This window comes from Alligator sinensis, unplaced genomic scaffold (assembly GCF_000455745.1).
Source record: "Alligator sinensis unplaced genomic scaffold, ASM45574v1 scaffold436_1, whole genome shotgun sequence".
Taxonomy (NCBI): Eukaryota; Metazoa; Chordata; order Crocodylia; family Alligatoridae; genus Alligator; species Alligator sinensis.
This window is the reverse complement of record NW_005842172.1, coordinates 496,791-523,987: the sequence shown is the minus strand read 5'-3', so window position 1 is coordinate 523,987 and position 27,197 is coordinate 496,791. Positions and strand designations below refer to the sequence as shown.

General features: G+C 41.8%; 1 protein-coding gene across 1 annotated transcript in view; it reads left to right on the top strand.

The window, feature by feature from the left end:
* Positions 1–7,816, top strand: part of CALCR (calcitonin receptor) — a 128,837-nt gene extending 121,021 nt beyond the window's left edge. Inside the window, exon 11 of the mRNA XM_006025900.3 lies at positions 6,887–7,816. Coding sequence (XP_006025962.1) covers positions 6,887–7,108 — 222 coding nt within the window. The 3' untranslated portion in view covers positions 7,109–7,816. The remainder of the gene's footprint in view (positions 1–6,886) is intronic.
* The last annotated feature ends 19,381 nt before the right edge of the window (positions 7,817–27,197 follow it).

Below are 27,197 nucleotides of genomic sequence, written 5' to 3'. Positions count from 1 at the left end.
AGACCCAGCGCTCTTTCCTGCCTATGCAGGGGGTCGGACTTGATGATCTATTGAGGTCCCTTCCGACCCTAGAATCTGTGAATCTATGAATCTATAATGATGGACCTATTTTACAGCACATACCTTGCAAGCTATCTGCTAGTACCCACAAATCAAAAAGTTACTGGCAGATATCCAAGTAGCATAAAATATGCTCATAATTGTATAGTCCATCTAACTGGCTTCCTCAAGATGTGGCAGATAAAAGGCATTTTCAGATTAAATTAAATCTTGGGTCCAGGGTTCAATAGAGCCTTTTTGCATCCTCTCCAGCAATTTTTCTCCACAACCGTACTGGGATATTGATCACAGTTGTCTTGTCTCCCCTTACCCATGTAGTGGTAAACATATCCTCTCACATCCCACATCCCATCCCTAGATGTATAACTAGGACTCTGTGCAGGGACCATAGCAAAAGCCCCACAGTAGTCACTTCTTTAGTGAACCTTAAATAGGAAAAAAAAAGGCTTGAATCTAGCTTGTGCTCTGTGGTTTCATCTATAATGGGCATGTCTACACATTCATTTACTGCACAGTAACTTACTGCACAGTATGCAGTCATTAGACTGGCATCTACACATGTAGGCATGTAGGCGTTACAGTGCAGTAATGCTGTGTGTGCTGTGTCTTGGGAGTAAAGTTACTCCCAAGTCAGAGCATACATACAGTGTTACTGTGCAGTAAGACATCTACACATGCCTTATCTGCATCAACTAAGCAGGCATACACTGCCCAACACAGTGTAAGTCACCATAGCTACTGCGCAATACGAGCACACATATGTAAACATGTGCCCATACTGCACAGTAACTTTTGGTTACTACTCAGGCACCTAAGTTCTGTAAGAAATTCTGTTGCATCCGATGAAGTGAGTTTCAGCTTGTGCTATGTATATGTCAGTCTATAATGTGTAAATCTACACTACCTTTTACAATAGGAAAGTAATAGAGAGCATGAACATGTAAGCCATGGGTTTTTTCAATTCCCCAGAACAATTGATATCCTCACACATGACTGCAGAATGATCTTCTAAAGTCACAATATCAAATGATATTTCAGAACCTCTCTCCAAAAACAAAAGCACCACACAGATGATATGGGTTTTCTGCATTACCCTGCTCACTAGACCATACTTCCAGACTTGTGGTTATTTCTAGACTAGAAGGTTGGCCATAAAAATGGAAAGTCTGTATAAAAAAGGAAGTCGTATATCTTTCTTGCCAAAAAGGTGTGACAGGAGCAGAAAACACTTTCTGCAGTTGAAGAACAATATAAGTAAACCCCAAATCCTCTATACTTAAGACTTCATTTGATTTCCTGCACCAGCATGCTGAAACCTGTGGAAGACAGCTATCTGATGCTCTCTATTATAAACATGTTATTGCCATACACATTATTTTTAAAACCACAGAATTGCAATTCACACATTTCAAATCTACCTATAAGCATTTTTAATTGGTTTTGGAATATAATAATTGGAGATTAGTCCTATATTCCTTGGAGCTATCACAGAAACACTGATTAACACATGGCTTCACTCAGTTTGTAAGTGCAGCATGTGATGCTACTAATCATCCATTGAGTCTCTGATTCTTGTAAAGCCCACAAATTCAGTGGAGAATAAAAACACAAATGCTTTGACCTTACATTCTCATGACTCAAAGAGCTCTCTGGAGTCCAACAGCTTTGGTACATGGGATTTTTAATCATGAGTTGAAGTGGGAATGGAATGTCTGTTCAAACTCTGTTCAGAAATAAAGCTTCACTTCCTTGTGAGATCAAATGACCTGATTTCACACAGTAGATTGTGCATATCTTCATGTTTTGATCCTCTTTCTCTTCTTTTATACACATTTGTGTCCAGATCTGGGGTTTTCCTTGAGACCCCAACATAACAGAGAGCACCCTGAGGGTGCATGAGTGGCTCATCATGCCTATATCAGCCTTTCCTCTCAGACAGGATGCACAGGTCTTGGTATGCTTGTGGAGTGGCAGTTAGGCTAGGGACAGATGTTCAACAAGCCTGACCCTAAATTGGTTCAGTCTTTGCAGGTTAGTATAACCTGCCTAGATTGAACTGGTTTGCAACTGTACAAACATTTCCTCTGGACTGAGGAAATTCAGGCACATGTCTGCAGTGGCTCAGGCTAAAAGGCTGGGGGGCACTAGAGCAGCCCTCCCTTCCCTTTTACACTGCTGAGCTGAGGGGGTGCATGGCCAGGCCCCAGCAGGACACTGATTAGGTAGAGGTGTAAACCCCCACCCTGCCTGCACCGTCCCAGGCTTTTCCCCCACTCGCTTATCAAGGGGTGGGAGTGTTGCCAGACCCCAGCTCCTGGCTAGCACTCTGAGGCAAAGTGGGTGTGCACAGTGTATGCATATGTTGATGATACTGAGCTTTTTAATTTTCCTCTCCCTGCTTCTTCATACTGTCTGCAAACCTGACAGGTTAGGGAGCCAGCAGGGGGTTGATAACACCACATTTATCGCCCATCAATAAAACAAAAGCCTCTCATTAGTTCAAGCTCTTCTTTAATGGCTTTTTCCAAGGAAGGACCAGAGAGACATTACCAGCTGACCTGTTGATTAGCTCCAAAAAGCCCTAAGTGGACACTGTTCTGTCTGCCTATCCCAGTGAAATTGGAAACACACACACACAGAGACACCACTCAGCATTGGCGAGCATACCACATGCCTAGGGTCCATGGGGCTGGGGTCTGTGCTGTGGGAGATGGAGGGAGGAGGGAGGGAGGAATCCCTGCTTGAGCAGTGAGCAGCAAGGTGGGGGTGGGGCAGGGAAAAGCAAGGCAGACCCTGCTGTACCTGCAGTCTCTGTCAGAGCTCTGGCTAGAGAGCAGAAGATGGGGAGCCAGCCCTGTTCTCTGGAGCAGACAGCACAGGCCAGGGCTGCAAAGCATCTGAGATGCTGGGGGAGTCTGGTTTAATTTAAACCAGGAAGGGGTCTGGGACAGACATTGCATAAACTGGTTTGACCCAAATCAGTTAAGTTGATACTACATTTAACCAGGCTTATCTTAAACCAGTGTCAGCCATTTTGAAACTGGTTTATGTGCACTGAACGTATGTTCTGTTACAGGTTTAAACCATCTGATTACTTAAACTGGTTTATGTGTAATGTCTGTCCCTAGCCTTAGAGACTGAGGAGGCTGGAGAGAAGAATAGGTGTGCCAGAAGCAAGGGCAGGGGAATATTTCCTCCCCCTCTTCTTCCTCCTCCACTCACAAGGAACCTACTCAGAAAGGGTCAACTCTAACTCATCTTGGCAGAGCCCCAAGCAATATTCTAGTAGACCTAAGTACAGAAGGGAAAGACCTTGTTCAGAGTTGTGCAGCATTATAACTTGCAATACAGAGCTGATGGTGATTAGAGACAGTCTAGACAAACATTTTGTGCAGATTGACCTGATTTCCTTCACATGCAACAAGTTTCAGGCTCTTCTCCAGACCATTGCCAATGGAGAGATTTCTCCATTGTGAAGATTTCTTCCTCCAGTCCCCTCTTGTAGATTTGAGAGTGATGATCTAGACTGCACATTTAAATCTTATGAACAACTGGAAGACTACAAGCTACTTGTTAAGAAGCTGAACTTAATTGAAAACTTTCTGGGAGCAATACCACACAATTCTCTACTTAAATTCTGCTGATCTATTAGCAATGCCATGTCATATTAGATCATACCAGAGCACCTTTTCATCGATAGAACTTTGCAATGGTATTATATGAAAATTGTGTAGCCAATTTTCAATCCATCTCCAACCTTCTCTTTGGGGAAAGTCATTGAAGAGCTGGTTTTATGTCAGTTCTAGGTGCATCTGGATGTCTTCAGATTCCTGGACATTTATCAGTCTGACTTTCATCCTAGATATAGCACAGAGAATGTGCTCATGGCCTGCATTGCAATTCTTTGCCTGGAAATTGACAGGAAAAATTGTGCCCTGTTGATCTTACTAGATATTTCAGCAGCTTCAAATATGGTAACCCTTAAGGTTCTGATAAAGCTTTTACATAATCTGGTGGGTATTTCCAAGACAGCTCTAAATTGGATCCATTCTTTCCTAGGAGGAAAGTCCCAGAGGGTAGTGTTAGGGAGATGCTCATCAGCCCCTCAAGACCTTTATTGCGGGTGCCCCGGGGTTTCATCCTGTTGCCCCTATTTTGTGCCTATATCAAGCCATTATAACAAAGGCCTTATATATAGTATTTCTTTGAGACTACACAGAGATTTGGAGTGAAATATCATCAGTATACTGATGATACCCAGCTCTATTACTCTTTCTTAGCTGAACCAGGCCCTGCAGTCTGAGTCCTTTCCCAGAGCCTGGCTGGAGTTGGATATTGGATGTTGCTGAACCAATTGCAACTGAATCCAGACAAGACAGAGGCAACAGTGACTTGGGGGCAGGGGGGGGACACACCTATCATTGATGGAGTTCAGCCTCCATTTGTCACTCCAATTCATGGCCTTGGGGTGCTTCTGGATCCTTTGCTGCACCTGGTTCTTCAAGTGGCAGCCATAGCTAGGAGTGTTTTCACCAACTCTCTCTGGTGAGAAGGCTGTGACCCTTACTTTCAAATTCAGATCTGACCACCATCATCAAGGCCTTTTTAACCTCAAGACTAAATTACTGCAGTGTGCTCTATGTGGGACTGCACTTGAAGACCATCCAGAAGCTGCAGCTGGTGCAGAAGGCAGCAGCTTACCTTCTGAAGGAGGTCAGTTGTCAGGAGCACATAACTCCAGTGCTCCAGAGTCTCTACTGGCTCCCAATAGCTTTCTGGACACACTTCAAGGTGCTGGTTTTGACCTATAAGGCCCTAAATAGTCTGGGCCTTGCATATCTATGGGTCTGTCTTTTCCCTTATACCCCATCACAATCCCTAAGGTCAGCCAAGAGCAACCTCCTGTAAGCACCATCAAGGCACCAAGCCCACTGGGCAAAAACTCATGGGAAGTCAGTGTCAGCAGTTGTTCTTCATTTCTGGACCTCCCTTCCTCCCAAGGCATGCCAGACCCTGAGCTGGGACACCATTTGGAAACACTTTAAAACCTTCTTATTTGGGCAAGTGTTTAGCAAAAAAGCTAGGCTGGGATATTGGCTAGGGCGTTTCTGTTTTATGTTGATGCTTTGGTTTCTGTACTGTTTTGTTCTCTTGGTCATTTTCCTGTTTTATAATATATTCTGTCTTCTTGCTGTAAGCTGCCTTGAGCCTTTGTTTGGAAGGGTGACATATAAATCAAATAAACATATACATAAATAAATTATTTCCCTTTGACTTGCATCAGTGTTGCTATAGTAAAATGTGGTCATGTCCTTTGGTCACATCCTTTATAATTAAGGATGAATGGAAGGTTGCATAATAGTTCTATGCTTTTTCTGTGCTTTGGGCTCTAGCAAAAATGAATTCAGCCATTTTTCAGTTTGAAAGTGTAAATAGAAACATGCTTCTCCAATTTAAAGGCATTCTAACCGGATTCTCCTGAAATGGATTACAGCAAAAAGCTGATATTGGAAACTTGGCATGGACATGTTTTCCTTCAGTATTAAAAGATCAGTCCTGCAAATCCTTGCGTACTCAAAAAAGTAGTCCTTTTGAAGTCAGTGTAACTGTTTGCATAATTAAGAATTTATGGGCTCATTTCTCATAGTTTGGCTTGTTCCTTGCCTTAAAAATAAAAATGTGCAATATCCCTTCTTGGCTTGCTTATGTAACCCACAGTATAGTCAATAAGCATATCATATTTCTAGCAATACTAATGAGAACTCGCCCTTTTCTGACAAGAGAATATCTTCCTTCTAGTCAGCCAGAGAAGAGCAGAGGCAGTGGCTGCTGTATGGGGGATGTGTGAAATTTTACTATATATGTAAAAGAGATTAAAATTTTGGAGAAGGCAAGAATATCAAAGATACCTTAGAGAATCAAAAGTATGGCACAACGTAAGGCTAGACAGACTGTTGTCCCCTTCCTGAGGTGGTGTGTAGTCTCAATGAATAATAGTACTGTGACTCAGAGACACACCTGAAGTCTCAGTTCACACCTTCTTCCTTGTTCTGGGGAATGGAAGAACGTCCTCTTTTACAACAGAGTACTGTTGCTTTTGCTACACTAGACAAGTGAAGAGAGCCAGTCCCATCTTACTTCCTACACTGATAGGAAGTAAGTAAGTAACTGATATGGGGAGGGAGCAAGCCAGAGTATTCTACCTTACTCCTACATGACTGGACTCAAAGCCCAGGAAAACAAAGAAACAAGGCCTGTATAGTCCAAGTCCCTGAATGCCTGTGTAGTCCAAATCACAGTCTAGCTCTCACATCTGAAATATATACCTGGTTCTACTTGAGATATTTGTAGAAAGTGCCTTTTTCCCCAGCATGTTATATAGCTGATGGATGAAATTCACCACTGTAAAGAAAACTAATATTAGACCTATTAATTACTTAAGTTGTACTTAAGTTTTCACTATTCATTCATAGTTTATTCAGGGTGAAATTTACTCAGTGCACTAAGCCAACATACATCCCTTTCATTTCACTGGGGAACTTATGTGATGTACACTGAATCTGTGAACTGAGTAAATATATTCTGAATAAACTGGAGACTATGAGCTGTGAATCTCATTCAACTCAATCTGACCTGAAATGGGATTTCAAACAGAAGTGGCTTTTAATGAAATGTGACATCATGTTACTATAGTAAAATAAAATTTCCAGCATAATATAAAGGGTAGGAGGCCAGACTGTGCACACTAGAGCACAATCTGTTATAGTCAAGTTGTCACTGTTGTTCAGAAATCATTATAAAAATATTACTTGTTTGACCTGTCCAGGTGCAAGGAGCTCTGAAAAGGCAATGGATGCAGTATAAAACCCAGTGGGGTCAAAGGCGACGGGATCACTGCTCTACGCGTTCTACCTCTTACACAGCAACATCTATCACCGAGGTCCCTGTGTATCTGTACCATCATGATTCCAACAACGAACAGTTAAATGGAAGATATTTAGATGACTCTGAACTTGTTGCATTAAAATCTGGAGAGACATCTGCCTAGTTTGGAGGCAAACAGATCATTTTACATTCTGTTCATGACAAGGTAGGGAACAAGAAGGAAATGCAGCCTTTAATGTCATTGTGAAAGAGTGCTAAACCAGATGACAGGACACATCAGATGCCAAATACAGAACCATCAGCATCTGAGAGTGATGGCCAGAAAGTCTGACAAAGAAATGATCATATGATTTGATACTGTAACAGTATGCTGCTTTTTAGGACTGAAAGTAGACCTACCCACTTAACCATCTGGAATTTCAACTGTTCCTGGTACTGGCTACATGAAGCGAGGATAAACTAGTATTAACAAGTCAAGGTACCCAATAGCAAATATGAAAGAATGAATTCGAGTGTTTATTGACCTAACTGAACTAAATATGTGACAAAATGGAATTGTTTGTTCCTTTAGATACCTTTCACCCTTGAGTTTTAAACTGTCAGCTTTCATTAAGGTGTAAACTGGCTTGGAAACTTTTGCTATTTTCATGTTAATCAACTCTGATGCTTTCCTAGGCATTTTTGCATTTTGAAAAAATAAGATCATTTCAACATATTCAAATTCTTATCATCTCAAGAGGACACCATATAGTATTACTGTTCCAGTATCAGGGGAATAACAGAAACAAAAGTAAATAGTTACTGCATTGCAAATGTTCAGCTATTGATACAACACTGAAACATTTCTTTGGGCTTCCTTATGAAAGTCCTGAAGATATGTCAAACATTTTTTTTCAGTATATGCTTGACAGTATACATGTATAGGAAATGTGTAGCCATACTACTCAGCCCTATAACCTCAAAAGTAAGGAACAGTCTTTCACTCTGAATAAACCGTGAATTGTATTTGGATAATAAGAATTGTTTTAATTGCTGTTGATGTTTCTGAGCCTCTAGTGGCTGAATGTTTATCTTTCTGACACAAGCAGTAAAAAAGCATAGAGTAAGAGATGAGGAGCTGCAACTAGTGTTACAACAGAAGACAAATGCATTTTTTGGAAAGTAAATATTTCATTTAAATATTATGTAAATGTCTTTTTTGATTGCTAGACCAATGGTAGAGCCAGACAGGAATGTTTTTGTACATGTATAAGGTTCTGCTATTGCCAGTATCAAGTAACAATTGCGATCATTGTGCTAAGTAAAATAAATATGTTTTCTTCATAAAGTTGAACTAAAAGACTCTGCAAATAGATAAGGCCAATGTCTGAGAGATTTGGGGTGATTACAGCTCCTGGAAATTCTGCTCATAGAATTTATATATGTATATAATATAGATCAGGTCTCTCTGAAAGAATTTCCAGAGAAATGTCCATTATGGTTGTAAATTGGATATGGTTATTTAAAAGCCAACAACTGGTGTGTGTAAATTAAGGTTGTGTGTGGATGTGTGTGTGTGTGTGTGTGTGTGTGTGTGTGTGTGTGTGTGTGTGTGAGACTAACATTAAGCAGCAATTCTCCATCATTGACAGTGTGCCCAAAAGTGCCCATCCACATCTGTTTTCACCCACCTCTACCTATAGTAATATCAGAATTAAGTGAAGCGCAGAATCCCTCCCAAGTCCAAGCATTTACATTATCCAGTTACTTCTAATGCCACAGTCCCTACTGCCACTGGTATCACTCACCGTAGCTTTCTCAGTATCAGTACTCAGCTATATGTTATCTGAATGCAGTTTTAGCACTTATGTGACAAATGTATCTCTGAGTTTCAAGAAGGAAAGGGAGTGGAAAGTGAAACATATTCCCTCCTCCCTTCTCTGATGTTGCCATTCTGTAAACCTGTACATTTTCCATAAGCACAAGATATTTACATTATAAGATACAAAATTTCCTTTTTCTTTACTCAATTGCTGAGTTTTATTCTAGGATTTGGCTTTTTTCCTGCAAAAATCAAAGACTTTTTTCAGAAATAAACAAGTGATTCTGTTCCACTCTCAGCACTGCTTTTGTGCTTAACTCTTATAGTCCTAAACTCATAAGAATGCCAGGTAAAGAAAGAAAGAAAACTATTTGAAATACAGGCAGTCCTCAGACTTATGACACAATTGGTTCCTGAAAACCACATCTTAAGTCGAAACGTTGTAACTCAGAACCAATTTTCTCATAAGAAACAATGTTATAAATAGGGGATTGGTTCCAGAACCAAGGCCCGATACCCTATTTTCACCAAAAATAACCCAGAATTTTGTACTCGATCAATTATAGATGAGTAATATAGCTACATTAATGTACTTATATTGTAAATAGCAGTCATATTGATTTGGAAGGACTTCTTTGAGGTGACTGCTGGACTTTTTGAAGGGTTCTTGGCCGGAGTCTTCTCAGGAGTCTTGGCTGCAGGTTTTCTGGAGTCTTGTCTGCTTTCTTAAAAAAAGTATCCAAGGAAGTTTGGACAGATGTTCTCCAGGGAGATGAATGACGCAGCAAACTTGTTCACTGGTGTGGCATCGCATTGGATCAAGCATTGTAAATTTGAAACTGACGTCATAAAGTTGAGACCGGGTGTCAATTTATAAATGTTGTAAGTGCAAAACATTGTAACTTGAAATGTTGTAAGTCAAGGACTGCCTGTATTGCTCAATCCCCTTTTGCTTTGGATTTTCCTGGAGAAACAAAGTTCAAGACCTTGGTATCTATAAAAGATGGAAATATCATATCCAGATATCAGAGTAGCTCTGCTGCAGTGGAGTTATGATGATTTCTATTAGCTGAGAATCTGGCCCTCTCTAATATTAGCTTCACTGTGTGGGTTTGCAGGGGAGAGCTGGTTAGTAATTTCTTACCAAAATATTTTTCAGTGGAAAGTATAGGGGGAATTTGTTGAAATGACAGAGCTTGAAAAATGTGCTAATCTCAATAAAATTTCATCTAGGGGGAGAAAAAATGGTTTGACGTTCAAACATCCCTGTCCAGTGTTTTCCAAATGGAAAGTTTTGAATTTTCATTGTGAAGTGACTTTCCAGAATGAAGTAAAAACAATTACAAAGTTTTTTTTAAAGGTCAAAACCAGAACAAAACATTTTGATTTTCTTGAAGCAAAAGGCTCCAATCAGCCAGAATTCATTTTTCATTTTGTGGCAAATTTTATGTTTTATTTGTATTGTCATTGGAATACAAAACACAGAATTCCCTTTGAAATGAAAGAACCCATTCCAATCCAGGTCCACTGCTATTGCATGTTCACTCTAAGAGCGCAGGAACCCACAAGCAGGAACATGCATGTCCCTGAGGACAACTAGCAGTGGCACAAATATGGCGAAAATTGGCCCAGGTTGGGTAGCGGGGCTGGCCCAAGCAGCCTTACCTGTAATCCTAGGAACCCCCCGGGACTGCAGTAGTGGCAGTCTGGGCATGCAGAGCCTGGCCAGCAGCCGGAGCATGACTCTGGCCATCCAGACTCCAGTTTTGGGCAATACATACTGAAGCCACATGTGTCGTGCCAGTTTGTTTGGGGGGGGGCGGGGGGTTGGCTTGAGTTGTTTTTTTACACTGGGAGTTTCCGGTGTCAAGAAAACCTGCTGTGCTGCAAATTAACAGTGCAGTGAACACATGCATGTGTGCAGTGCAAACTGCACGTGTGCAATGCAAATCGCACGTGTGTGCTCATTGGGACACACCCTAACAGTGCTTCCACCCTCCATAATAAGTACATAGGCCTGCATAGAAAACAGCAGCAGATTTAAGCCAGGTTCTTATGTATATAGATTCAATGTTCCCAGAACATTATGCAACAGACAAAGAGAAGCTATCATTGTCAATTCAGTCTGTAGGCTGAAAGAATGGCCATAGGTAGGAGTGGAATGCAGTGAAGCTCAATGCCCTAGTTTTATAGCTGGGAGTAAATTACATCTTAATTCCTCTTCACTCCATCTGTCACCTGATTGATTTCTCAAAGGCATTTAAAAATAGAGTTTCAACTCTCTGCTGTAGAGATAATGCTGAACTCTACATGACTGTCATGGTGGGAATGCTTACATGTCCACAGTGGGCACGTCTACATGAGATGCTAACTTCGCAGTAGCTAAATAATACTGCACAATAGAGCGTCACAGCACAAAAGGTGCTAATACTCTAGTGTACAGTATTATTAAGCTACTGTGCAGTAGCATTGCTAAAAAAGGTGCTCGCCGATGCTACTGCACAGTAACTCTGGTTATTGTGAATTTATTTAGTACTTGATTGTACAAATACTAAATAAATGCACAGTAACCACTGCGCAGTAGTGTCCCATGTAAACACGTCCATTTTGTGGAATATTTAGAGGCTCTTTATTATATTTCACAATAATTAGGTTAGTTACAAAGACATTTATAACGTAAGTATTAGTGTGGCACAATGGGAAAAGGAATATATGAATCAGTGGGAAGCTAAATGTACACTAAAAAGATTGGTAGGGCCTCGTCCCTCTCAAATAACACCATTCCCTTCATATGAAAACTCAGTTTATTTCAATGCAGGACGTGACAGAAACATTTGCATAGGTTTGCATCTGAGCAACGAAATCTAGCAAAAAAATTCTAGTTGTTCATCTTTGTTAGATACAGCTGTCAAAAGGCTCCTGATGGCATAGAGTGCTGAAACTAAGCCCTGTTTTTTCACTTTATTCATTTAATGATTAATAAACTATGCTTCAGTAAAATAAATTCCAATACAAATAAGGAAAAAGGCCTGCTGTATTTTATAATAGCTACCAGTAATGCTGCTTTAATTGAAAGTTTGCCAGTATTTCTATTACAAAGTCCCTATTTTCATGTGTTTATAACTTGGCAATAGGTAGTCACAGAAGAAACCTACCATGAGAAACCTCAGTATATTCTGGTTGTTATCTCTTTTTTTGCTTCTGACAGTAATTCTCAACCAGGCTTCTACCACACCCTAAGTTACCATGGAATCCTTTTAAGGGTGCCTCAGGGTGCCAGGCAATATTAGCACTGATAGATGTACCAACACCTATATGATTCACAAAATAAACCCAAAGATTTTAAATATGAAAGTATAGTTTCAAAAATATTCTGACCTTCTGTGGTCTTTCTGAGTTCTTTGTGACAGACCTCTTTACTTATATTTTTACTTTAATTTTCCACAGTTAAAAAATGAGTAAAAGCTAAGAGTTGGCATCTTCTGAGGGGTGCTCTGAATCTAAAAAGGTTGGAAACTAGTGCTCTAACAAATCATAGAAACAAACCTTGAACTATTTTCCCTTTGACAAAAAATAAAAATGACTGGGAGCCTTTCAAAGCATAGCTTTCTCACTAGAGAAAATGGATAATGCTGCCTACTAACTAAGCTAATTCCCCCTTTCTGGAGAGGGTCAGGGTTGATGAACCAGTTTAGTTAAAGAGAGAACCCACCTGAATGTCAGGCCTTTCTAGGAATGTAACTTAAACCTTACATAAAATTGCAGAACAAGTTTTATACCCTTTCCATGATCCCTCCCATCTGTCCTCCTGATGCCTGAATTCTTTTCTCTCTCCTTCTGAAGAGTGGTTTCTTCTTGCTTCCTGATCTTTCAAAAAGTTCCTCCCTTGTTTTCCTTCAAAAGTCCCAGAGTGTGTCTCCAGCTTTCTGAAAGTACATTGTAGTCCCTCTCCAAGGACCTGATCTAAAACCAGAGTCTATAAAAATCTTTCTATTGATCCCAGTGTATTTTGCATCAGGACTCTTGATCCCAATAGACAGGAAGACAGACCTCTTTTTAGAACATAAATTGTAGAATATACATTTAAAAAAAATAACCAAATAAAGGTGTAGGTATTTCCAATACCTTGCATTTTTGTAACTCAAATATGTCTTCATAACCATAAGCATTCATACATTAGACCATTGCTAAATAATATGGATGTTTGTAACATAAAAGGTATATATACGAAAACAGGAATTGCAAATTAGAAACTGCAGATTAGACTTCAGCAACTATAGGCAGAAGATTGTTTATGCCTTTTGGTTGGAAGGGAGAAGTCACCAAAAGTATGTATAAGTGTGGTCTGAATCCTACTGTTTATGCTCTGTATAAGTGTGGTCTGAATCCTATTTTCATGCTCTTTGAACCTGATTCTAACCATACTGAAACAATAGCAGTTTTGCTACTAACCAGGTGTGTCTACACATGCCCCTGACTGCACAGTTGGCGTTGCACAGTCCCAATGGCGCACAGGTTGTTTCCAACCCTACTGCACAGTAGAAATGAGCTACTGCGCAGTAGCTTCTTGCTACTGTGCATTAGCATCCTCCTCACAATTAGTGCCCGCTGATGCTATGTCACTGTAGCTTGTCACTACAGTGACGTAGCATCTCATGTAGATGCGCCCACTGCAATGCAAATATAAATGGGACCCTTTAATCTAAGGTACAGAAGAGTTATATAGTATTGACTGCAGCAATCACCATAGGCTATGAAGCAGTCACTTGTGTGCCTTTGGCTACAGAAACAGGCATTGCCTTAACTACATCATTGATGACCAGATAGGGTCAGGTAGATCTTTGACTTTGACCTTTGCATCCATGACCCTGCCAAAATGCACACTGGGAACAATTTCACAATTGCACCTGTAGTGCAATGGTCACCTTTTCCCTCTTCCAACCCAGTTTCTACTGCTGGTATTACTTCCACCACCAGTCTGGCACTGCTGGAGCTCTGATACTGTGCCTAGGTTCCGTTGTGATTACTTGGTTATTGTAACTCCTGCTCAGATGATTTCAGGGGACCATGCTAATCACTACACCCATTGAACTACTCCATAGCCAATCAATACAGAGTCACAGTGATGAGGAATCTTCATGATCCATGGTTTAAGAGACATGCCATGCAGGAGGCACTACACCCTGCTCTCAAACTAAAGGCCCAGCAAGGCAATGCTGTGATATTAGAAGTGGGTAAGTGGGTAGTGAATGGACCAATAAAGGTTCTTCCCAGCTTGTCCTATGCTAGGAAACCTCACTGCTACCACTAGTATAAGGCTCCCATGGTTGTGAGAAAGGCTTGGATCAGACAATGTTTCAGCACAAGAAAAAACCTTGCTCATCCCAAGTTATACATGGGTAACTCCCATTGACTCAGTGGCTTAGGTAATGGCAAAGTCTGTCCCCTCTCATTTTAAGTCTTATAAAATAAGTCCCTATCCATCTGGCATGCATTCAAGAAATACCGTTAATGTAAACACATCACTGCTTTTAAAATAAGATTAAACTATGTTGATAATATGATACATATATAACATCCTTGAGGTAATGATGTTATTTTTTATATTTCCTTCTCAACTTTTTATGACATTGTACTGAATTATCTCCTGACATTAGCAATATCTACTTACAGCACATTTATATGTATAAACTATACATTTTATATGCTTTACAAATTATATGGAATGAATATATATTTTCACTATCTTATTTGTATATGGGCTCCAACAACTTCATTATCTTGAATTCTTTTCAGAATAACAACTGATTCTAACATCATTACTAAAACCAATGAAAGCCACAATCCCATTGTGTGGGGTTTTTTTTAAATCAGGAGGATCCAAGTGCCCCTTTGAAACTGTATAAATTTTTCTTTCTGATCTTTATTACCATGCTTCAAATGCAAGATTTTGCATCACTCCTATATGTATTAGGTGCAATTCATCCAAATGTATGTAGATGTACAGTTTACCCCAATGTAGAAGATGGTGCATTAAGTTCCACTTATGTCCTCTTCTGAGAGCATAAGAGATATGTAAAGAGATGCAAAAGTCTTTTTGATGAGTTCTACACAATGATGAATTTCTGTTGAAGCAGTTTATTTTTAACTTATAACTTCATGGAAAATAAGGTTATGATTAATGTTCCCTACCAGAAAGTCACAGGCTCCAAAAAAGTAAACCACGCTGGGTGTATCTACACGTAAAATGAACGTGACGCAATCAACTCCAGTGCAGTTTGTATGACAGTTTATTGCTCCTGGGTACCACATTTACATGTGCACCCAGGACCTCAGCATGTTGAACTGGGTCGTAGCAGCCCCAGCTGACAGGAAGCCCCGGGAGGGTCAGCCTGCCAACCTAGGGCTGCTCTGGCCTGGCTTATCGTCCTGTGGAGCAGCTGGCTGGGGCACAAGGATGGTCTAGTGTGGAGCTAACCAGCAGGCAGCTCCTGCATTGAAGCATACGCATGCTTCAGTCAGCCCTATAAGCGTCTACACATGTGCTGCTGTGCACTAAATAATACTGCTGTAGGATAGTACTTGTGTAGGATAGTACTCTACTATGGCAGAGTTAATTAGTTTACTGTGACCTAATAGGGCCACATATGGACATGCTGAGACTTTACTGTAGAGCTAATTAAGCAGCCCCATTGTAAATGTCTTGTGTAGATGTGCCCACTATGGCACATCTACATACATGCCACAAAGGAGACCACATGGTAAGAAATTTGCTTTATAAAGAAATACTTTAAACAAATCTTGATGTTCAGCAAGATCTTTGTTTATATTAAATTTCTGTGCATTAGTTATGTCCAGCGTACAAGTTAAGATTTGCACAAATGAGGCCCTAAGTTACATACAATTACAGCTGGATAAATCAATGAGCTAAAGAAAAATATTCATGCCATATATATCTTGTATTTCTTACTCAAATTCTTTGTTAAATGAGTACCACATTCTGACTTACTGTCATTGTAAATTAGCAATAGAAATTCAGAAAGCAAGAATGTGGTAAAATATCAGCACACAAAATGGTTAAGCAGACATAAAACTGAGTTTCTTTCATAGTTTGTTTTGGCTTTTTTAAAACACCATGTTGATTCACAGAAATAAAGTATGACACAATCAAGTTTTATCACAATATACGCAAAGCACATCCTTCACAAAACTGAAAAAGTTTGCAAATGTGATACACATCTCTGTTGGTGAATCTGAGTGACAGTTGATAAGCTGTAGATCCATTATTTATAAATCACATCACTGCAGATACAATACTGAGGAGATTATTCCTTTCATTGAGTATAAAGAAACCCATGTTGGTATAATTCATTCATTAGTAGTTGTATTTTATACCATCAACAGTTTTCTATATTAAGTAATGTATTTTGTGAATGTAATGCTGTTGTTCTATTGCATTGTGCACTATAGATAAGGAAGTTTAACTGAACTTTGGTGTAAATACTTCATCAGTAGATTATCATCTAAAAATAGTCATTAAAGATGAATTTTTGTTACTGAAGCTCTTAAGTGAAATTCTGGCCACAAGGAACCATCTCTCTGACGTGAGTGGAGCAAGGATTCACACCTTATATCATAGCTATCATTCTATGAATGTTAGCTACTGAGGATTGGTCAAACAGGAGATGCTTGCTATTACCCAACTCAAATCCAACCCACCCACAGACACTGTTAGCCAGTGAGTGCTCACTCACATCATCCTCCAAAAACCTGCTTTCAGAGAGCAATATCTGAGGAATAATGCAATAGCCAAGCCTTGCTCTAATGATGTTTCTTATAGCAGTGGAATCAGGAATGTGATGTGTAGGACACTCTCAATTCAGAGGTGATCAGGCATCATAAGAACCCAGTCTGCATCCAACCCTCATATAACCTTGGTGTCTGAAAGGTTCTGCTCTGAGCTGAATGCATTCTACCTTTGCCAGTAAGCTGCCCTAATGTTCCTGTTCTTGTTTCACTGTAGGTGCTGTCTAAGAGAGTGTTGTATATATCATTTGTTCAGTGTTGACCTCAGTACTCAAAATATTTTGGCTTTGTGAGAGGCTTCTATTTTTGCAATAAAAACAAGTATGAGTCATTTTAAAATTGTTGGAATGAGTTTTTCTTTCATACCCAGCAATGATACAGGGTCTTAGAAACAAGTACCAGTACTGGATTGTCCCAGTTCTCTTGCATAACCATAAAATCTAGCTTTTGTAAAAAATGTCACTGACTACATCAAGCTCCCACCTGTAGTCACCATAAAGGGACTACTGAACCCCTGGGAACCAGTGGCAGAATAGCAATGATGGCCACAGATATGCCTATAAAAATGAAATACAATGAAAGAATGTTGTGATCGAAGCTCTGGACTGGTGTAAGATCTGGGTTTAGTCTGTGGTCATGCTACAGTATTCCTGTCTGACCCTGGGAAATTAGGATGAAACATGAGTCTTGTTGAATTTAACGCAAATTTGGTGCTAAATCTATACCAGGATTTGAATGTGAAAGGGTGTGTTTGGAATATGCTTAACCTGTAGAGTCTGTTTATATGGTATAAAGCATTGCCATGGATTAGCTCTGAACTATGTCAACATCATGCTCTATCTGTACTAATATACCTTGCTTCTCAACTAAACTGATTAGCACAGGTAGAAGTCAATGTTAGTATGGCTACCTAGCTTTCCAGACTAGTATGTTTTAAAATGGCTTTCTTTGATTTTATCCCTTTGCATATCGCTTATATGTTACCAGCTTGTAAGATCTCCGGGGCAGGAATTGTGTCTTCCTGGATGTGAAAGACGTACAGTCTACCTATATGTGCAGACTGTACATAATGCATCATAAGCACAACTAGCAACAAAATTTGTAAGAGTGATAAGAATCTCCTTGTAACAATAACAAAGTAACAAAGTAGGAAAAGCTACTCACACATGCACTTCCAGTTACGGTTTCTTTTCCCCTGAAGAAAATCCAACAATTTTCAGTATATAGCTCTTTGGACTCCAAAATATTAATTTGTCAGCAGGATTCCCATTGGAAAGGTACCCTCCAAATATGCCAAAGGTGGTCTGTTTCCTCACCACAGCACCTGAGGCATGGGAATGATCTTGAGTACAGACTAGTGGAAAAACAGTGTAGGCAACCTAGCTCCCTTCTTTGCCATACCTGTACCTCTGGCACTCCAGCCTTCTCCCATCAGCTGGGGCTGAAGCAATGAAGGAATGGGCACGCGGGGGGAGAACTGGTGGCTGCGAGCAACCTGTGGGCTGCATGCTAACCCTTCAGGACTATCCGCCAACAATTATTTTGCCTTTGCAAGGGAGAAATCAGTCTGCTTTGCACATATATTGAGGGAAAAATAACACTTAACAAGCTCTAATACTATTGCCAGTTTCTCTTCATCACCCTGGGTTCTGATAGCTGATTTAGTGTTCTTCAGAAAGAACATCTATTTTTCTCCTACAAAATGCACTTCCTTTTTCTTCAGTAAACCTAATTTCTCCTAAGCAATTCCACTGCTAGAATAAAGTCTATTTTTTAGCAGAACTATAATAAATCTTTGTTCCTTGAATCCATTTGCCTTCTGTATTGTTTTCTTGCTGGCAGCAGATTCCATTTGCATGTTTCAGCCATATTTTATATTCTGTTTTTTTAAGGCACACAGGCTGTGACCTAGTGGCTAGATGGCAAATCAAATGATAATAAAATACTGAAAAAATATTTGAATCACAAGTGACCATCATTCTCCTTTTTGGAGACCACCACTGCAGCTGCATTACATGTTGGCTGAGCACAGCACCTTTGATAGAGACTATGACTGTTATTAATAAGTATCTGCTTTCACATTTCTATTTTTTCAAAACTGAGTCATGTTTGATCTAGATCCTGTGAAAATATGTCTGGAATCATTAAAAACTGGCTATTTTTATTGATCTCTACTTCAAAAAAAACTCAGCTTAGCTGATTCTTTGGAAAAAATGCATCTAGTTTGGTAAACTGTAAGCCAAGTTTCAATTTCGTAATATTAAAAACAGATGAAATATTAAACTATGAGTTTCAGAATGGATAATGGAAATATATACAAAATATAGTGCCATAACCAAATACCAAGAATCAGGCTAAACTTAGTTATGGATGGGTAATGAAATGCCAGATTGCCTAGCTGAATTTCCAGAAATGACTTTTGCTTCCCCATTTTGGATGCAATACAGGTATTCAGAACAAGAACTGTGTATTAATAGACATGAATTGTTTAAGCTCAATAAAGGGGAGTGCTTTCTGTACCTGGGCAGTACAGATTAATATCTTATTAATCACATGAGATATGATGAGTAAATCAAGTCTTCATGACCAGTCAATAACTCCCCTGGAACTGAATCATTTGTTAGGCTGCTATAGTTTCATAGTTGTTAGGGTCAGAGGGACCTGAGTAGATCATCAAGTCCGATCCCCTGCCATGACAGGAAAGAGTACTGGGGTCAAATGACCCTGGCCAGGTGTTTATCCAGCCTCCTTTTAAAGACCCCCAAGGTAGGAGCCAGCACCACTTCTCTTGGAAGTTGGTTTCAGATCCTAGCTGCCTTGACAGTGAAGAAGCGTCTCCTGATGTCTAGTCTGAATCTACCCTCTGCCAGCTTGTGACGGTTATTTCTTGTCACTCCTGGTAGTGCTCGGGGGAACAGGGACTCCCCCAATGCCTGCTGGTCCCCTCTGACTAGTTTGTAAACAGCCACTAGTTCCCCCCTCAGCCTTCTCTTGTGGAGGCTGAACAGGTTCAGGTCCCTTAGCCTCTCCTCGTAGGGCCTGCCCTGCCCTACTGGCCCCTGATCATGCAAGTGGCCCTCCTCTGGACCCTCTCCATGTTGTCCACATCCCTCCTGAAGTGCGGTTCCCAGAACTGGATGCATTACTCCAACTGCAGCCTGACCAGTGTCGCATAGATCACCTCCTTGGCCCTGTTTGAGATGTATCTGTGGTTGCATGACAAGGTATGGTTATCCTTCCTGACCGCATCCCCACACTGTCCACCCATGTTCATTTTGGCATCAATAATGACTCCAAGATCCTTCTCTGCCTCTGCACTGATGAGAAGGGAGTTCCCCAACCTGTAGGTATGCTGTTGGTTCTTCCCCAACCAAGTGTAGTACCTTGCACTTGTCAGTGTTGAAACCCATCCTGTTCTCATCTGCCCACCCCTGTAACCTGTCTAGGACTGAGCCCTGGGGAACCCCACTGCCCACATCCCTCCAGGTTGAATAAGACCCGTCCACCACCCCTCTCTGGGTGCGGCCCTCCAGCCAGTTAGTGACCCATCTGACTGTGTAGGTATTGACACCACAGTCTCCTAGTTTTTTAATGAGAATGGGGTGAGAGACCGTGTCGAAGGCCTTCCTAAAGTTCAGAAAGACTATATCCACCACGACACCTGCATCCAGAGATTCGGTGACCTGATCATAGAAGGCCACCAGGTTGGTCTGACAGGCCCTGCCTCTAATGAACCCAAGTTGGTTGCCCCTAAGCATAGTCTCCCCTGCTGACCCCTTGTGGACGTGCGCCAGGATAATTTTCTTAAAAAGCTTCCCCAGGACTGAGGTAAGACTAACTGGTCTATAGTTTCCTGGGTCCTCCTTCCTCCCTTTTTTGAAAATGGGAACCACACTGGCCCTTTTCCAGTCCTCTGGCACCTCGCCAGAGCATCATGAGCACTCGTAAAGCCGTGCCAGAGGTCCCGCAATAACCTCTGCTAGTTTCCTCAGCACTCTGTATATAGCTTTATAGCTGCTATTTTCCATAGATCTTTTTCTATTCTCAAATGATTCTGCTTTTGAGAGGAACAGAATCTATGAGGGGCAAATGTTACTATTATTACCAGAGTAGGGTGTGTTGGTTCAAAGGCTGGTCACTTTTGCATCTATTCCTTCTTCCACAACTCTGGCTTCCATATAAAGGGACTGATGGTTTTTAGATGAAAGTATCTGTTCCCTTTTCTACTCTAGAAGGCCAGAGGTATCCTTCAAAATATTCTCATATAGACATCCTCTTTTTTAGCCTTGGTATGTTTCTGCCTAATAATTCAGGTTCCATTTCATAAACTGTTCATATCTGAATTTAATTCATGGTGTCACAGCTAATCAATCAGGAAAGATTCCAGAGATAATTTGTTTCCCAGCTGTCAGAGAAAGTCATTGACAAAAGACACAGGGTGCTAAGAATGGTGTAGTACACTAAGTGAGGGCATAAGTGCATGTCCCCCCTCCAGTGGCTGCTACTCAGAAATTATAACGGTCTGCAGCTTGGACATTGGTACAATATTTCTCCATTACCTCAAGTTGTAGTGACATATGATAAAGGTCCCCAGCTTTGATTCCAGCAATGACTACAATGCATATGCAGTCATAGTTCATTCAACTCCATGTGCTTGCTCCAAGTGACCTTAAAATCTAGAATCATAGAATCATAGAAAAGTAGGGCTGGAAGGAATCTCTAGAAATCGTCCCCACTTAAGAAGGCAAAAACCCTCACAGTCCATACCATTCTGACCACAGGATAAAATATTTTCTGACCCCCAGATATGATGATCGGTCTTGCCCCTGAGTGGAGGGAAAAGAACCAAGGTGTATATCCTGGTAAGAACATTGGCACATACAAGTCAAAATCCCCAACTTTGCCTGCAGCCAACAGCCAATGCTTCTGAAGAAGATGACACATACAGCAAAGGGGAAAAATGTAGCCCCATGCAGCAACCAGCAGAGCCCAGAACCATGAAAATACCCAGAGCATAGCATAGACATAGGTCTCCTGGATCATCCCTGACTAATGTTGGTCTAGCTTCTTCTTGAACACATCCAGTGATGGAGATTTCACAACTTCCCTATACAGTCTATTCCACTGCCTCACTGTTCTAACAGTGAAGAAGTTTTTCCTAATATCCAGTCAAAAATCTATTTTCCTGCAACTTCTAGCCATTGGTTCTCTTCTCTGCATTTAAGAGAACATAGGTGTTTTTCTTCTTCTTTAGGGCAGGTCTTCACCTGGTGTGTGGCTCAGTGGTAGAATCCTTGTCTGCCACATGGAGGGCCCAGATTTGGTTCCTGGAAGTGCATATCACTACAGCCATTGAGACACCAAATGTCTGGCCTTTGGATTTTTGTCTCAATCATCTAAAGGTGGGATAGAAGGTCTGGGCAGGAGAGACCTGGAATAGCTTATTTCATTAAGCTATTCCTCTCATTACACCTGGAATAGCTCCCTACATACACCTCTGAGGCAGCCCTGTTGACTTGGATGATGATTTAAGGATTCAGGGTTCTGGACTGAGTTTTCTGACACATTTTAGCACTGAGTATAACAAGTGGGGAGCCCTGGGCTTTCTAAACATATGACTTAATGCACATTTAAGCTTACTTAGGCTCAGTGGTTTAATAGAAGTTGGGTGCCAAACAGAACCAGGCTGTTTCCTGTTGAGAAACCAAACTAAAGGGTTGTGGAAGCACAAAAACTGCCTTGTTTGTATTATCTGTTTTTAAAGCCCATTCGGCTGCATTAAGGGCATGTAGCCAGAGATTCTGTCATTCTGTTTTTATTTTGCTTAAATCAGCAACACCTACAAATAATCTAGAAAACCCCTTCACTCCTACTTGGAGTTCATGCTGACTTTCAGCCAAACTGCACAGACTATGGGGAGATTCAGAACAGAACATTTTGAAATCTTTTGCATTTCAAAAAAGTAAGAGACACTCCTCCCCAAACAATCTTTCCATTCCTTTATTGCTCAACAGATGTTTAGGGGCTTTAAGAAATATATCATTTCCATTGTTTAACATGTAAAGGCCCCACATAAACATTAGGGTTCCAGTGTAGTTTGCATGGTATACATTATTGAGAAAAATATGTTTTTTCATCTACCCAAAAAGCTCCATTCTAATTAAGTTGATATATCTGTATCTATTATATTAGATGACCATATTGAAATTCTAAATGCTAACTATATTATAGTAACATTAGAATGATGTTGCAGCTGTGATGGTCCAAGAATTATGTGGGAGGCAAGGATTCATTTAGGGGTAATATCTTTTACTAGACCAACTGCATGGTTGGTATAAAGCAAGATATTCCTCATCAAAATTCCATTTTCAAAGTGCCAGGACAATACAGAGCACAGTATCAGACTGTAACAGGAAAATTATTGCTCCTGTTGCTTTAAAGGAGAAACTGCAGCTGAACAGGGAAAAAAAAGCAGCAAAGAAACACTGCTGCCTAGGTACTGATCTGCCCATTAAGGCAAAGGGACACGTCTGCAGCAAATCAAGGGAACACCTGACCAGAAGAGGACAGGGCTTAGGGAGCACATAAACCCAGAGCTTAAGCCAGGGAAGGCAGTCTGGAGGCTGCAAAGGAAAGAGCTCCAGAGCAGGAAGGATGCAGAGGAGCTCCTGGTTGGCACCTGCAGTACCATGGGGGAAACAAGTAGGATGTTGCAGACTTTCAGGGGAGTATGACTCTGGGTAAGGGGAAGCTTTGTGATACAGCCAAGGAGCTGGTGTTTGTGTTTAGACCTCATATGGAGTTGTTGTTACAGCCAGAGGGCTTGTTCCTGTGTTATAGTCCCAACACAGTCCTCCAGTAACTATGAGGGGTGTTGGAGGTCACCATGAGGGGCATGTGGCTGCTTTGAGCCCTGCCAGGGGCTGGGCTGAAGGTGGTTACAGGTGGCAAACAGGAAGGGAGGTTGTAGCTAAGAGAGAGGCTGAGGGTGGAGACAGGGCCAGGCAGCCAGGGCTATATTAGGCAAGACAGGAGTTGGATCCCAGAAGCCAGGTCTGGTTCAGTGGGCCTAGACTAGCAGGTCTAGCTAAAGGAAAGGGGCAGAGGCCAGGAAGACCAAGATCCCAACAAGGGAGAATGATTGATTGTATGGCAACTTCTGTGAGGCATGGGCATGGCTACAGGGGAGGTCAGAGGCCACAAAATTAGCCCTTATGGTAATTAATCCCCTGGGGCATGAAATGAATAATTAAATATTCTTTGGGTCAGAAAGAGAGAGTAACAATAACTTCATAGTATGGTGATTAGGGAATTCAGCCAGGAAGTGAGTTCCAGTGTTTGCTCTGCTGAATATTTGCATATTTTATTCGAAGTGGACAAGCTTCAACCCACCTCCAAATACCCCGTAGCTTGGTGTACTTAGGGCTATCTCCTAGGACAGGGGTTGTCAACCTAGGGTACACGTACCCTCAGGGGTACTTGAAAAGGTCCTAAGAGGTACACATGGGCAGAAGGGAACGGCGCACCACCCCGCACCATCTCATGTTGCTGTGCAGGTGCCGCCCACCAGGCTGGACATGGGGGCCAGGGGAAACTCACACATGGCAACTGCCACTGCTCTTCATTCAATCATGTGCCATCCTCCCCCGCTCTGTGTCCAGCCACTGGGGGTACACTGCTCCGCATCTGGCTGCCAGGGGTGTACTGATCCAAAAAGGTTGAAAACCCCTGTCCTAGGAGGAAACAGTTAATGATTCAGTTCCTTCTCTGGAATCTGGCAGAGAAGGGAGCTTCTACATCCCAGCCAAGTACTGTTACTACCAGGAGGCACAATCCCCTGTCCCTTCAATTGACAAATATTAAGGGATTAACAAAGGAAAGACAGAGATTCTCTGAAAACAAGCCAAATCCCACCACACATTTAAATTGTCTGGTCATGAAACTGTTTTCTGACTATGTAGTCTAGTTTAAGAAGGAGCAGATAATAACACTTCCTTAGCCCATTTAAATTCTTCTTTGAGGACATTTATTTTACTTTCTAAATTCTATTTCCTCTGTCAATTCCTTTCACAAAACATCCAATGGGAAGTTTCAGTATTTTAGTGAATTGAGCTACATCTTTATTTGCCTTGGTGTTTCATGCATTTTGCCCATTTCATTTTTATCCCCTATAATTTATCCCTTTCTTCCAACCTCCCTCCCTCTCCCAGATTGGTGAGCTGTTAGAAAAACAGTTGTTACAGATTCATGTTTATTCTGGACTATGCAAAAGGTGCCTCCCACTAATAGCTGGACCCACAAAGGAGTGACCTTGCTGTTTTTCAACAACTAATAGAGTTCTGTCTTCAGTTCAAGTGATAAAGGCTTGTATTTTTATGCCTCAGGTCAGCAAAACATCTCAGTAGCTCTCAGCAGGTGGCTAAAGTTAAGCACATGCTCAAGGACTTTGCTAAATAAGGAACTTTTGAATTGGAGCCTTCATACTAAAACTCCCGTGCTAAAAGACGTTGCTTATAAGCATGAAACACCAATTGTTTGTTACAGTGCCTCTTGACTTATACACATTAATCAACCACGTATCAATGGGAATGAGGGCTGCAACTGACTACATCACTGAATCACAAAGAATAAGAAAATTATTTTATCTATCTAGCTGAAAATGATTGAGTTAGAAACATTGCAGAAAGGATTTAACATATGTGTACTTTTTGTGTCAATGTTCACAGTTGTTTGTTTTTTTTAATCTTTGTGACTCATCTAACTCCCGTGACAAACAACTGATTCTCCACATACAAATGTAAGGTAGCTTGATTTCCTGCTTTTCATCTTGAATGTTTTCTAAGGGACTCTCATCCCTAAATTTTGTATCTCTGATGCTAAGATTTTAGTTGCTGTTTTAGTTATGAATCATTTGAGTTCAAAAAGTATTCGGTTGATCTCTGATGCACTGGAGTATCACAAATAAAACTTCTGCTGTTCATTTGAAAAAGGTTGAAGCACAGGAGCTAATTTGATGTAATTAACGTTAATAATTGTAGCAATCAAAATCTATCCCTGTACCACCTCCTTGGTGGACATGTCTACACAAGTTGTGTTAATGCACCTTAGCCTAGTTTACTGTGTAGTACAGGCACACATCTACACATGTACATCCTTACTATGCAGAAAAATGGCTAATCATGACTAAATTTAATACCTGCAAATGCAGGTATCAAATTTAAATGCAATCAAAGTTCAGTAATGCACATGTAGATACAACCTGGCACTAACTTTAGTGCTGGGTCTGCCTAGCCACTAGTCCAGGACTGGCCACACAGGGACAGCTATGTGGAAACCCAGAGAGCTGGTACAGGATGCACTACCATGTCCTCTCCATCGAGGACTGGCCCCACCCACATGCACACCCCCGAGTCTTCCATTCAGGGTCCCAACTAGAGCCAGGAGGAGATTGGCAACATCATGGCCCTCTGTGGGCATGCAGAGTCTTAGAGGCAGTTAAAGCACGATGGGTGCTTGAACACCCATATCTAAGAGGCTATTGGGTGACATGTAGGAGCAAGGGCACTCCTGGATGGCACAGCAGTGCTGCATAAAGATCAAGGACTTGTGGGCACAGTAGGTGACTGTGACTGACTATAATCATCAGTCCAGTCATACCTGCAAGACCATGTCCTTTATGCAGCAGCTGACCAACATTTTGGTGCCCCCAGGACCCAAGCCAGAACCCTGCAGTTTACATCAGCAGGGGTGGCCAACCCAAGCCCTTCCTTGCCCTGACTCCTCTGGAGGTGACACCTCCCTGAAAGAAGGGCCTTCAGGTGTTCAGTGCCCCACCTTGCCCACCTCCCCAGCTGCTGCACTCACCAGCAGGTCAGGGAGCCAGGGCCAGTGGTTGCCTCACCAGCTCCACACCCCCATCACAAGGAGCAGCCAGCCATGACAGCACCAGCCACCCAAAGTGCAAGCTCCTCCTTGCATAGCTCAGGGACCCAAACCACGAGTGTAGGTGTGCCCAGGGCACCAGGATGATCAGGAGCAGCAGGGTGTAGTGGCTCAGGCACCACTCAGCCTGCACAAACAGCTTGTGCACCACCTGGGGCAGGCACAACAGGGACATTCTTGGGGGACAGCAGCAAGGTGTCAGGGGGTCAGCCCCAAGGTGCCTCTCCAGAGAAGCTCCAGAAGGGAAGGCAGGGGCACAGCCAGAGCCTCACCCCAGTTGTGTGGGACCCCAAGCATTCTGAGATTTGGCACTCTGGGCTCAGCAGCAGCACAGCAGAATGGTTGGCATGCAGGGAGAGAGGAGGGGGAGCAGGGTCTGGAACAACAGCAGCTGTAGGGTCTGCTGCCTGCAGCCTGACCTGTCCTGCCCTGCCCTGGGAAGGGGACAGGGTAGGCAGGCTACATGTATCCAGCACCCGGGGGGCCACCAGCCCCAGGGAAGCAAGTGGAGATGAGGGGCTCCCTGGGCCGGGCTGCGCACGGCCCCTTGCGCAGAGCATCTTATCTCTGAAATGTTGCAAACTCTCACAAAATGCTTCTGTCTCTTACCTCTGCAAAGCCAACATCTGTATGTGGGGGAGACCCCACCAGCCAAAGCAGGGATGCGGGCTCTGGGTCACCACCACCTAGGGCTGGAGACACC